The 13,219-nt window shown below is 40.1% G+C and overlaps 1 protein-coding gene across 2 annotated transcripts in view; it reads left to right on the top strand.

The window, feature by feature from the left end:
* The window catches only part of PHEX (phosphate regulating endopeptidase homolog X-linked), a 226,664-nt gene that overhangs the window by 157,052 nt on the left and 56,393 nt on the right, over nt 1-13,219 (top strand). For both annotated transcript variants that reach the window (XM_009197333.4, XM_003917492.5), the window contains one exon: nt 9,621-9,679. In XM_009197333.4, the coding sequence (XP_009195597.1) occupies nt 9,621-9,679 (59 nt within the window). The remainder of the gene's footprint in view (nt 1-9,620; nt 9,680-13,219) is intronic.

Genomic DNA, 13,219 nt, shown 5'->3' with positions numbered 1-13,219 from the left:
TTTGAGACAGAGTCTTGCTCTGTCACCCAGACTGGAGTGCAGTGGCGCACGGTCTCTGATCACTGCAAGCTCCGCCTCCCAGGTTCACACCATTCTCCTGCCTCAGCCTCCCCAGTAGCTGGGACTACAGGCGCCTGCCACCACGCCCAGCTAATTTTTTGTATTTTTTTTTTTTTTTTTTTTTTTTGTTTGGGGGGGCGGGGTTTCACCGTGTTAGCCAGGATGGTCTCGATCTCCTGAACTCATGATCCACCCACCTCGGCCTCCCAAAGTGTTGGGATTACAGGCGTGAGCCACTGTGCCCGGCCAACTTCTTTCTTTTTAATTTGGATGCCCCTTATTTCTTTCTGTTGTCTGATTACTCTGGCTAGGACTTCTAGTACTATGTTGAATAACAGTGGTAAAAGTGGGCCTCCTTGTCTTGTCTAGATCTTAGAGGAGAGGCTTTCAGTTTTTCCCCATTCAGTGTGATACTAGCTGTGGCTCTGTCATATATGGCTATTACTGTGTTGAGGTATATTCCTTCCATACCCAGTTTTTTCAGGGTTTTTATCCTGAAACGATGTTGAATTTTATTAAATGCTTCTTTAGCATCAATTTACATGATCATATGCCCTGTGTTTCTTCCCACTGTGATAGGACAGCACTGAGTTCCAGTGCAAAGTCCCACAATCACTGTGCTCTCCTTCCCCCAAGCACACAGATTTTTCTCTCTGTGCCCATGTTGCTGCTGCCGGGGAATAAGGGAAGGGTGGTGTAGGCAGTTCAGGACTGGCTTTCCTACCCTCTTCAGTGCCTCTTTCCTTGATGTGATGTTAAAACCAGGTATTGTGATTGTTCACCTGGATTTTGGTTCTTATGAAGATGCCGTGTGTGTGTGTGTGTGCGCGCGTGCGTGCGTGTGTTTGTGTGGCTAGTTGTTCAGTTTGGTGTTCCTGCAGGGAGGACACTTGCTGGAGGTTTCTCTTCAAACTTCTTGCTCTACTTCATCCTCTATGTTGGCCAATTTTATCTGACAAAGCTGTGGCTTTTCACTCCCACCCCCAGTTGAGTCTACCCACTGTGGCAGCAAAGCTGCTGATTTCCCAGCCAGCCTTTTTCTGACAAATCTAAGGTCTCAATGAGCTAGGAGGGACAGGAGTAGTCTCAGGCAAAAAGGCCATAGTGCCTGCTCTAGTTAATGCCAAGCTCTACCAGTTTTTAAATATTAAATTTTGCTTAATTTATTGCTCCCCCTTGATCAATTCCCAGATTCCTAAAATGGCTGTTTATTGACAGTGTTGTCCAGTTTTATACTTGGTTTTTGTAGAAATGATTTGTCAACCTTCTCATGCCATTATAACTGCAAGCCTGGCTTCCATGGGTTACAATTTTTTTTCATGGTCCACTTTTTAACCTTGGCTAATATTCTGATTTCTCGATCTTTGACTGGCTCTTTTTATGCTCCCTAGTCTCTTGCCACTCTCCCTTTTAAGTCCCTGTTCTGTCCTGGCTTCTAGAAACTCTGAGCCCCCGTGCTTTCCCTTGGCTTAAGTGATGATTACCACTTCTCCCTCTTATGTTTCCATCCGGCCATCCCTGATCTCTGTCTTTCAAACCTTCCTATAATATGCACCTGAAGAATTCACTGGCGGTTACTGACTTTAAGAGGTAGGCCTAAAGCTGAATCTCTCCCCTGCCTATCCCTGACTCCAGTCAAAAGCACAAAGGAAAAAAGCAGAAGGCTTTAGAACTGCTTCGAAAAATGATAGATAATGGTTTAAAGCCATTTGCTCCACTGTCTTTGGTTCTTTCCTGTCATCACATTATTTCTCAGTCCACCTATCCTGTTTCATTCCCAATCTAAATTATTCAATGGTTTTAGATTTAGACTTCTTAAATCCAACACTCAAATCTGATGACTTCGGCAAATGATTTCCAGTATCCCTATGACCATCTACATGTAATACGGTAGTCACAGATCTGTATAATCTTGCCCTTTAATATTTGCTTCAGATCAGTTCCAACTCTTTTTTTTAAAAAAATCTGTGGAAAATGGAAGCGTTTCACCAATTTTTTGGTGAATTTTCAGGGGCTCCTGCATATTGGCAATACAGCCAGTCTAATTCTTTGATTTCAAAATGTCATTATTCATTTAGGTGTGTAGAAAGGCCTGGATTAGTAATTGAAAAACTCCTAAATGTGTTATCTTTAACATCATCCTGGGATACTGATGAACTGTCGGATTCTAATGGTCTTAACTATTTCTAATATTTTATTCATGCCTTAGAAATATACTGCTTTGTCACTTAGGCAAACTGAGATTTGTGTGGTTTTCTTTTCTGTCACTGAAAAACAAATAGCTCTTTCACAAGGGTATTAAATTGGTTAACTTTTGGGAAAAGTTCTCCAGAAATGAAAATCAGTGCAATGCTTACAATTCTTGTTTCCTCAGTCTATATGTCTATTTCAGGAAATAGCATTTAGAAATTTAAGGTCTTCTTTGCATAGTAAAGGGATATGAGTAAATTCCTTTTCTTTTTTTAAAGGAAACATCTGGCTGTTCCTTTTCAGGCATTGTAGAGAATTTTAGCCTCATGATACTCATTGGCTTGAATTGACATCTTTCAGTTCTGAAACTTCATGAGTTAATCGAGTGGGGATGATTCTGGAGTAGCTCTACTACACTAGTTTACTTTGAACAGCACATCACGATTATATTTTCACAAAGCCCTGAAATAACATTTTGCTTCTTTGTGGGTGTAAGAGATAAAGACCCTTTATCTTTCATTCTCATGGAATCCATTTTAGCTGCACTAATGTGCATTAAGAAGTTTCTAAGGCAATGGGAAATGTCAGCAAGAATGAAATTAATTGGGTGGCCATCCCTGAAGGTACATATTTAGGGGTTGGTTCACAGAATTGTCACTTCATCGGCTTGCTTAAAAATAGAGGATTTACTTACTGCTCGGCTTGAGTTGAAAGTAATTTCTTTCCCTCAGGATCACCTTCTTTGACAGAAATTATTTTAAGTCAGTCTCACTATTAACTCACTCTCATTCTACTGTGACCAAACATGTCTGAATTCTCTATCTTTTGAAAAAAATGTAAAGATATATTAAATGTCTTTATAAATTATGTTCCTGCCCAGAACTTTTGTTTGGAAAAGCATTATCTATAGCATGGAATGGGAGTGATATAATCTGCAGGATATTAATAAGAAAGCAATAAATACACTATGGCTTTTCCATTCCATATTCCCTAGACTACCTGTAAGAGTTGATAAGAAAAACGTAAAACTTTAGCCTGATGTATATCTATTTTATATGGTCCAAAGAAATAGGGGTACCAATGTCTTTTTCTTCAGATTCTTGTATTTTGGTATTATATTCCTTTTATGTATCTCATTCTCCAGTATAATTTCGTCTCCATTATTTTGGGATTTGAAATTTCTGTGAGACCTCTCCCTACCTTATCCACCAAATCCTTTCTCAAACACAGACTGCAGAAGCACCCTAAAGACACAGTAAGAAGAATTTAAAGCACTTGAATGATATTCTGTGTTTATTCAAGTGGATGTATACATAGCAATAAATTCATTTTGATGGATTTGTGATCTTCTGTTCAGCACATACCATTTGGACAGCAATGTGTTGTCCAGTTGGAAGCTACTCTTTGTTCTCAGAAGGCTTTATCCAGTCCTCATACATTGCCCCTACATCTTAGAGCCAGCAGAATGTCAAATCCTTCTCACCCCGGACTATCCCTGCCTTCCTGCTCTGCAGTGGCTCCTCCGACTTCCTCCTCTGTTGCATCTCTCTGATTCCAGCCAAACAAGGTTGTCTGCTTTAAGGGCTTGTGATTGGATTTAGCCTACCTGAATAATCCAGGATAATCTCTCTATTTTACGGTCCTTAAGCTTAATTACACCTGTAAAGTCCTTCTTACTATGTGATGTAACATGTTCACAGGATCCAGGGATTAGGACTTGGCCATAATTTTACCTACTACAGGTAGCCAAGTTAGGTCAATAGAGGTGCTTTCCCATTCACTGTTTCCTCAGGAAAGTAGGCCAACCAGCAGTCAAAGCCCATAAGCAACTTAAAATCTTGTTGGGAGATAAGCTGTGCAAACTCAGATGCCTTCAGAGGCCAGCCAGTTAACAAATGGTTGACCTACATGGGTGTAAACAACAGGGAGTGGTGGGGACTATGGAAAACTAGTAACTACACACACCACTTAAATAAATTCCAATTCAATCGTTTGTTAAGCCATTGTGTTCGGCAAGCAAAACAGTTTTCTGGGAAGATTCAGCCCATTGGGTTGGACTTAGTCTGTGGATAGCCAACTTTTCAGCACTCCATTTATCTATTGCTATGTGACAAACCTCCCCCAAATTTAGAGTATTGAAACAGCAGTAATTATTTTTCTCTCTCATGGTTCTGGGGATCACTAGGCTCAGCTGCATGGTTCTTGTTGGTGGGGTTTTGTTTGTTTGTTTTTGTTTTTTGTTTGTTTGTTTTTCACAGAGTCTCGCTGTGTCACCCAGGCTGGAGTACATTGGCGTGATCTCAGCTCACTGCAACCTCCGTCTCCCAGGTTCAAGTGATTCTCCTGCCTCAGCCTCCTGAGTAGCTGAGATTACAGGTGCCCACCACCAAGCTCAGCTAATTTTTGTAGTTTTAGTACAGACAGCATTTCACCATGTTTGCCAGGCTGGTTTCAAACTCCTGACTTCAGGTGATCTGCCCATCTCAGCCTCCCAAAGCACTGGGATTACGGGTGTGAGCCACTGCACCTGGCCATTTGTGGTCTTTCATGTAGTTCCAATCAAATAGTGGCTGGGGCTGGTGTCATATGGAAGGCTACCTCTCTCACATGGCTAATGGTTGATGCTGACTGTTGACTAGAACATCTACATATGGCCTCTTCATGTATGTTGGGTTTCCTTACAGCATGTTGATTGATATAGAAACTTCAAAGAGCAGCTTTTCTGAGAAAGAGGGAGGGAGGGAGGGTGTGCTTATATGCATCAGGGGGAGGTTGTATCACCTTTAATTACCTAGCCTTGGAAGTCACACTGTCATTTCTGCTGCATATTATTCTTTAGAAGTGAGTCACTAAGGCTAACCCATAATCAAGGGGAGAGGAATTTGGACTCCATCTCTTCATGGGAGGAGTGTAAAAAAGTTCACAAGCACATATTAAAACTAGCACATGTAGCCTTACATTAGAGAATAGTAAAACTAAATATATAATAAACTTGGATGTAATACGGGAGATATACAAAATGCTTAACAGCTGGTTTGGCATGGGCCCTGAACAAATAGAAGAAATAACAGCATCAACAACTGGTAGGATCTACTGGTGCAGCTGCTTAATATCAGCTCTGGGTATTATCAAGGCTCCAAATGTGCCCTAGAGTCAATAAGAGCCCTGGGAGCTCAGGAATGGTAAGATCATGTGTCTGAAATAAGATGTTTTCGTTATTCTTGTTGAAGCTTCAGAAGCCCCATTAAGTTCTCGTTTCAGAGACTGGTTGTTTGGTTTGCTTTGTCTACCTTTGTCTACCAGCAGTTAGGAACCTTTTCCCTGCATAGCCCTTACCTGAATGTTTTAAAAGTTTGTTATTTTAAAGAGAGGGGAGTTGGGAAGAACACAAAGAGAAGGGACAAACTCTAGGAATACACATTATCTTTTGTATATATTATGATTCAGTCCAATGCTATTTAGAAGCCAAGGCACCCACCTGGATTTTCCCCTTTTGACTTAGAAATGTTGGGTTCTTAGGATGGTGTATTAGTTTCCTATTGCTACTGTAACAAACTCCTAAAACCTTAACAGCTTAAAACAACGCAGATTTATTATCTCACAGTTCTCTAGGTCAAAAGTCTGGGGTAGCTTGGTTGTCTCTTTGCTTTGGATTTCATAAGGCTGAAATTAAGAGTGTCAGCCGGCTGGGCTTTTATGGGGAGGCTCTGGGAAGCATCCCCTTCCAAGGGGATTCAGGTTGTTGGCAGAATCCAGTTCTTTTTGTTTGTAGGGGTAAGGTCTTTACTTCCTTGCTGGCTATTGCCTGGAAGCTACTCTTTGTTCTCAGAAGGCTTTATCCAGTCCTCATACATTGCCCCTACATCTTAGAGCCAGCAGAGTGTCAAATCCTTCTCACCCCGGACTATCCCTGCCTTCCTGCTCTGCAGTGGCTCCTCCGACTTCCTCCTCTGTTGCATCTCTCTGATTCCAGCCAAACAAGGTTGTCTGCTTTAAGGGCTTGTGATTGGATTTAGCCTACCTGAATAATCCAGGATAATCTTTCTATTTTACAGTCCTTAAGCTTAATTACACCTGTAAAGTCCTTCTTACTATGTGATGTAACATGTTCACAGGATCCAGGGATTAGGACTTGGCCATAACTTTACCTACTACAGGTAGCCAAGTTAGGTCAATAGAGGTGCTTTCCCATTTCCTGTTTCCTCAGGAAAGTAGGCCAACCAGCAAGTTTATGTTAAACACTAGGGCTTCATTGAAATACCCTAAATTTGAAGGAAAAGAATATGCATTTTATGGAAATATGTCTAGGTTTCGGTTTTTAAAAGAGAGGAGGCACTCTTTCTTGATTTCCAGTAATATCTACATATAATATAATGCTTAGGAGAACTGCTTTGAAGTCAGACAGACCAGGCCTTGTACAAGTACATAATGCTCCTAAGTCTCATTATCCTCATCTGTGAAATGGGCTAATAATTCCTATGTTGCCGTGGGGAAAAACTGATGAATAGAAGGTGCTTAGGACATAGTAAGTGCTCAGTGAATGTTAGCTAATAATAAGGACAATGAAAACAGAATGACATATTCTTAGACTTCTTTATAGTTGGGGAGAAGGTATGAGTTTATCAACTAGTGTCAACAATTGGATTTCGCATTCGTTTCATATTAACCTGACATAAATTAATTTGTTAGTCTGACATAATTATTTTATTAGAGATAAATGAGTAAAACAATTGTTCTAGAAAGGGATTTATACACACATTTTTCTTTCTTTCCTTTTTTATTTTTTTAGAGACTCGAACTTCTGGGCTCAGGCAGTCCTCCTGCCTCAGCCTCCCAAGTAGCTGGAATTATATTTGCATACCACTGCTGGGCTTACGAGTTTATTTTTAGCAGTTTAGCTTAAGATGAATTGCTTGGTTTTAATCATAATAAGCAGTCACTGAAACTTACAACCATCTAAGTCAGGGGTTGGCCACTATGCCTGTGGGCTAAATCTCACCTGCTGCCTGTTTTTGTATGGCCCGTGAGCTAAGAATAATTTTTAGAGATAAATGTTTGCAGTTGGTTTGATGATGGGGAAGCCCTAACTTCATTTGGTTTTTTGTTTTTGTTTTTGTTTTTTAATTAAAATAATTTTTGTTGGTATGTAGTAGTTGTAAATATTTATGGGGTACATGAGATATTTTGATACAGGCCTGCAATGCATAATCGCATCATGGAAAATGGGAGTATCTATCCCCTCAAGCATTTATCCTTTGTGTTACAAACATCCACTTATATTATTTTCGTTATTTTAAAATGTAGAGTTATTATTGACTATAGTCACCCTGTTGTGCTATCAAATACCAGATCTTATTCATTCTTTCTAACTATATATTTTTTGTACCCATTACCCATCCCCACTTCTCCCTGATTCCCCTACCGCCCTTCCCAGCCTCTGGTAACCATGCTTCTACTCTCTATCTCCATGATTTCAATTGTTTTGGTTTTTAGATCCCACAAATACGTGAGAACATGCAATGTTTGTCTTTCTGTGCCTGGCTTATTTCACTTAACATAATGACCTCCAGTTCCATCCATGTGTTGCAAATGACACGCTCTCATTCTTTTTTCTGGCTGAATAGTACTCCATTGTGTATATGTACCATATTTTCTTTATCCATTCACCTGTTGGTGGACACTTAGGTTGCTTCCAAATCTTGGCTATTGCAAACGGTGCTGCAACAAACATGGGAGTGCAGATATCTCATCAGTTATTTTCTTTCTTTGGGTATGTACCCAGCAGTGGGGCTGCTGGATCATATAGTAGCTCCATTTTTAGTTTTTTGAGGAACCTGCAAATTGGATAAGCATAACTTAGAACCCCAATTAAGCAAAATGTTATCTCACCCCAAAATAATTCCATTATTTTCGTTAATAGGCCTGTAGTAGAAATAATTGTACTCAGCTGGGCATGGTGGCTCACGCCTATAATTCCAGCACTTTGGGAGGCTGAAGTGGGCGGATCACTTGAGGTCCGGAATTTGAGACCAGCCTGGCCAACATGCCGAAACCCTGTCTCTGAAAGAAAAAAAAAAAGAAATAATTGTACTTGATTACTATTATTATTTTTTGAATTTCATCAATAAAATTTGTGGACAATTGGCTCTTAAGTACCTGCGTAATATCTTTGATTTTGCCTCTTTGCCTGTAAAGCCTAAAATATTTATGATCTCACCCTTTACAGAAAAAAATTTGCTGACTGCTGATCCAAGTAATCTATTGTGCATTTAAGATTTGGGTGTAGACTCCTCTTAGATAGAAGGGATCCTTAAGATGTCCTAATGCAATGCCTTAATTTTATAGCTAAAACTAAAGCCCAGGAAGGTAGGTGACTCTTCCCACACAATTCAGCTAGTTAGTGATAGAGGCAGTACACTTTCCACTGGAGCAGGCAGACCCTCTGGGTAGCGTTGTTGGACTTTATTCATCTTTCTTTAAATGAACCTCTGTGCTGTCACCAATCCAGAACTTTTTAAAGGACAGGCCAGAGGTGATGCAGCATAGAAACACAGTTGTCCATTCAACCCATTGAATAGGGCCTGGCAAATATATACTTGCTGTGTTTCCATTTCAGGGAGCGCCCTTTAGATTCTAGAATTTCTCATTAAAACTTTTTCCATCAGTGACAGACTGGATTAAGAAAATGTGGCACAAATACACCATGGAATACTATGCAGCCATAAAAAAGGATGAGTTTGTGTCCTTTGTAGGGACATGGATGCAGCTGGAAACCATCATTCTCAGCAAACTATCGCAAGAACAGAAAACCAAACACCGCATGTTCTCACTCGTAGGTGGGAACTGAACAATGAGATCACTTGGATTCGGGAAGGGGAACATCACACACCAGGGCCTATCACGGCGGGGGGAGGCGGGAAGGATTGCATTGGGAGTTATACCTGATGTAAATGATGAGTTGATGGGTGCTGACGAGTTGATGGGTGCAGCACACCAACATGGCACAAGTATACATATGTAACAAACCTGCACGTTATGCACATGTACCCTAGAACTTAAAGTATAATTAAAAAAAAAAAAAAAGTTTTTCAAAAGCACTGGTATGCTGACTTTTTTATTCTGTTAAGTTAGTAACAATAAATAACTGTGCTTGTTAATATATTCTCATTGAGCCGTGTTCAATTTAGGATGAGATTGTTCATTGAGCAGTACAGTCACCCTAAACTGAGGGAATAATTTCCCCTCATGTCCAACATCCCCATTGTTCCGTGGTTATCTGCTAATAAACCCAGCCATGCTGTGTTTGTCTTTGCTTGCCTCCTGCCTGTATAATGATGATTACTCTCTGGCATTTGTTTCTTTTTCTACAGGTGGTTTACAAATCCAACGACCGTCAATGCCTTCTACAGTGCATCCACCAACCAGATCCGTAAGTACTGGTTCCTTGTCTCCTTGGTAATCTGGTATAAAATGGAAGGAACTTTTCCATGACTATGATGGAGGGTAAGGCATTCCTTATTTCCCCCAAAAGTGGCAGGGTATGCTGGTGAAGGAAGGTTGTTTTCCTACCCATATGCCAAATTTTCCTCACTCTCTTCACCTTACTAGTTTTTTTTTTTTTTTTAAAGCTTTATGTCACCATTGATTGAAAAAAAATCAACTACAGTAAACCAAATTAAACCATAATGAAGTTTGCCATGAAAAGGAGCAAGTTTCCACTTTCCTCTCATAATGGCCTTACTGATTTTGTCCATACCATTTTGTTCGTTCCTAGGATTGGTGGGGAAAACAGCAGGTAACTGAGCAGATTGTAGAACCTGAGAGGACCATCTGTATGTAAGAAAGAAGCTTGGAAATGTTGTTATTAATGCTAGGAAGTTATGTCTTGAGGTTTTCTACTTACATGTATCAGGTGTATGTAATTAAAAATACCATGATAAATTTTAAAAATTATTATTTTTATTATTTTTTCAAGACAGAGTCTCCCTCTGTCACCTAGGCTGGAGTTCAGTGGTGTGATCTTGGCTCACTGCAACCTCTGCCTCCCAGGTTCAAGTTATTCTTATGCCTCAGCCTCCTGAGTAGCTGGGTGTACAGGTGTGCACCACCATGCCCAGCTAAATTTTTTTTATTTGTACTTTTAGTAGAGATGGGGTTTTGCCATGTTTGCTAGGCTAGTCTCAAACTCCTGGCCTCAAGTGATCTGTCCACCTTGGCCTTCCAAAGTGTTGGGATTAGAGGCGTGAGCCACTGCACCTGGCCTTAAAACATTATTAAGATCTGTTTGGCACAAATAAAAAGTCTGACAGCATCCAGCCCTGGCAATAAGGACACACACTCATTGCTGGTGGCAAGATAGATTGGCTCATCCACTTTGCAGGGCAATTTGACAATATCTCAAAAAGCTGCAGATGTCCATGCATACCTGTGACCATGACCTGTGCTCCTGGAATGTGCTCTAGTGCTGTGATTCTTGAAATGTGGTCCTTGGACCTGCAGTAATAGCATCATGGGGGATCTTGTTAGAAATGCAAATTCCCAGGCCCCACCTTCGATCTGTTGATCAAACTTTGGATGTGGAGCTCAGAAATCTGGTGCCATAAAACCTGCAAGTGATTGTAATATATGCTAAAGTTTGGGAACAGCTACCCTAGAGAACTCCTGCACAAGGCATAAAGAAGCCCAAGCGAAAATGCTCATAACAGTATTTATAATACTAGAAAAAGCAAAATAACCTACGTATTCCTCTGCAGGAAGGTGAGTCAAATGTGGCATATTCACACAAAGGAATACCATAAAGCAGTGAAAAATGAGCAATATATATTAACATGGATGAATTTTACAAGTATTAGGTTGTGCAGAAAAATACAACTTGGGAAAATATATCAAGTATGATATACGATACAAATAAAGTTGAAATTCATGCAGAACAATTCTACACATTGTTTGGCGGTCCATCCATTTGCAGTGTAAGTGTAAAGACATTCATGAGAATGACAAACATGAAATTCTGGTTGGTGGTGGCTTGTCTTGGGGAAGGTAGGCAACTCCTGCTGAAATCCTTGCTGGTTTCTCCTCATCTCCTATATCTCTTAATGATGGCATGCCCCAAGGCTCAGTCCTTGCACCTTTTCTGTTCTCTTTTCTCCATCTTTGCTCACTTGCTTGGTGATAACATCTAATCTCATGGTTTTAATCACATTTCTATGGTGTTGAATGCAGGGGATGGAATTTACCACCCTTGTTCATACCACTACTATCTCCCACCTGGATTATGGGAATAGATTCTTCATTGGCTTCCTTGCTTTGTTCTTACCCCCCTTCAGTCTATTCTAAATATAATATTGTAGCAATTTAAAGACTTTTTACAATCATATCATGTCAGTTCTTTGCTCAAAAGCTTTTATCAACATCCCATCTCACTCAGAGAAAGAACCAAATTATTTATAATGGCCTTAAGGTCTGTTATCTTTCTGCCGGTAACTCCTGCCACTCTCCCTCTTCCTCCCTCCTTCTGTTCCAGCCACACTGGCCTCCTTCGTGTTTGTAGAGCACATCTGACACGCTCTGCTCTGGGGATATTTATACCGGGGGTTCGCTTTCTCTTGGAAAACTTCCCCAAGTGACCTGCCTGGTTTATGCTCCCATTGCCTTCAAATCGTTATTCAAAGGCCAGGCCACCTCCTCAGGGAGGCATCCTGCCTTCCCTCTGGCCAGTCAGCCAGTCTGCCGTGGGTCCTCCATGCTGGCCGTTGTTCCTACAGGACTCTGGTCAGAGGGGACAGCCCGAAGGCTGTGGCTGCCCACTACTAGCTGGCACATCTTCTGAGAGCCGCCATCGTGTGGCCACTGTTAGGAATAGCAGTCTCTGCCCGACTTGGGTCTGAGAGAGAAATGAACAGAAAGAAGACAGACAAGCAGATGGCGGGATTTTTCTATTTATACGTTAATTTACATAACCAAGTAAGTTGTTAAATATTTTGAATGTCACTTCTTACTATATAAATATTCATTATCACTAAGCTACCATTGCTTTCTTAAGGTCCTAAATGCCAACTTGAGAACTAAATTGCATATGTTATATGGGAACTTATGATATTTGAGTTATTAATTATAACTAATACTTATAATAATTTAACATATTATTAATTATAATCACATTTACAATATTCTCTTGGGAAATAGAAATCGTTTAGATTATTCACTTAAAAACGTTTCATTGTCTAATATTTGGTACATGTGAAAGAACATATGTAGCATTTTGGCACATATAAGTTATAAAGAATATATGAAAACATGACAAAATTAATATGTGCCTATGACGCGCTCACCCAATCAGGAACCATCCCTCCCACTAACCACAGAGGTAACAGTCTTCTCATTTGAGGGTTTATCATTTTTTTTTGTTGTTTTTTAAAATAAAACTTTAATTATATAGGTATCCCTAAACAATATGTAGTTTATTTTTACTTGTTTCTTAGTATAGCAAAAATGGTATCTTACTGTATGCAATCTTAAACAACTGTGTTTTTTCAGTCAATATGTTTTTAGGATTTGTCCGTGTAGCATGTGATGGTAGGCTGTTTTCATGTTCACTGCTGTATAATATTTCATGACTGTACCCCCAAATTGTTTATTCTATTGTCCAGCCTATATGTCCCCACACCCAGGTTTTTGCTTATGAACAGTGCTGCTCTGCATATTCTTGTGACTGTCTCTTGAAACAAGTGTCTGAGTGTGTACACCCAGGAATGGAATTATTGGCTGATAGGAAGAAGTTATCTACCAGATAACATTAAATGTTTTCCAAAGCTGGTGTTCCAAAATACAGAAGTGTTTCTGTTGTTCCTCATTTTCATCAACTCTTGGCATTGGTAGACTTAATTTTCACCAGTCTAGCGAGTGTAAGAGATCAGCTCTTATGCAAGAAAAGCCAATGTTTCCGCATCCACTTTAAAATGTCACTGAA

The sequence above is a fragment of the Papio anubis genome, chromosome X, assembly GCF_008728515.1.
Source record: "Papio anubis isolate 15944 chromosome X, Panubis1.0, whole genome shotgun sequence".
In the NCBI taxonomy this organism is placed as follows: domain Eukaryota; kingdom Metazoa; phylum Chordata; class Mammalia; order Primates; family Cercopithecidae; genus Papio; species Papio anubis.
Note: the sequence above shows the minus strand (reverse complement) of the source record. Positions and strands in the feature narration are given on the sequence as shown.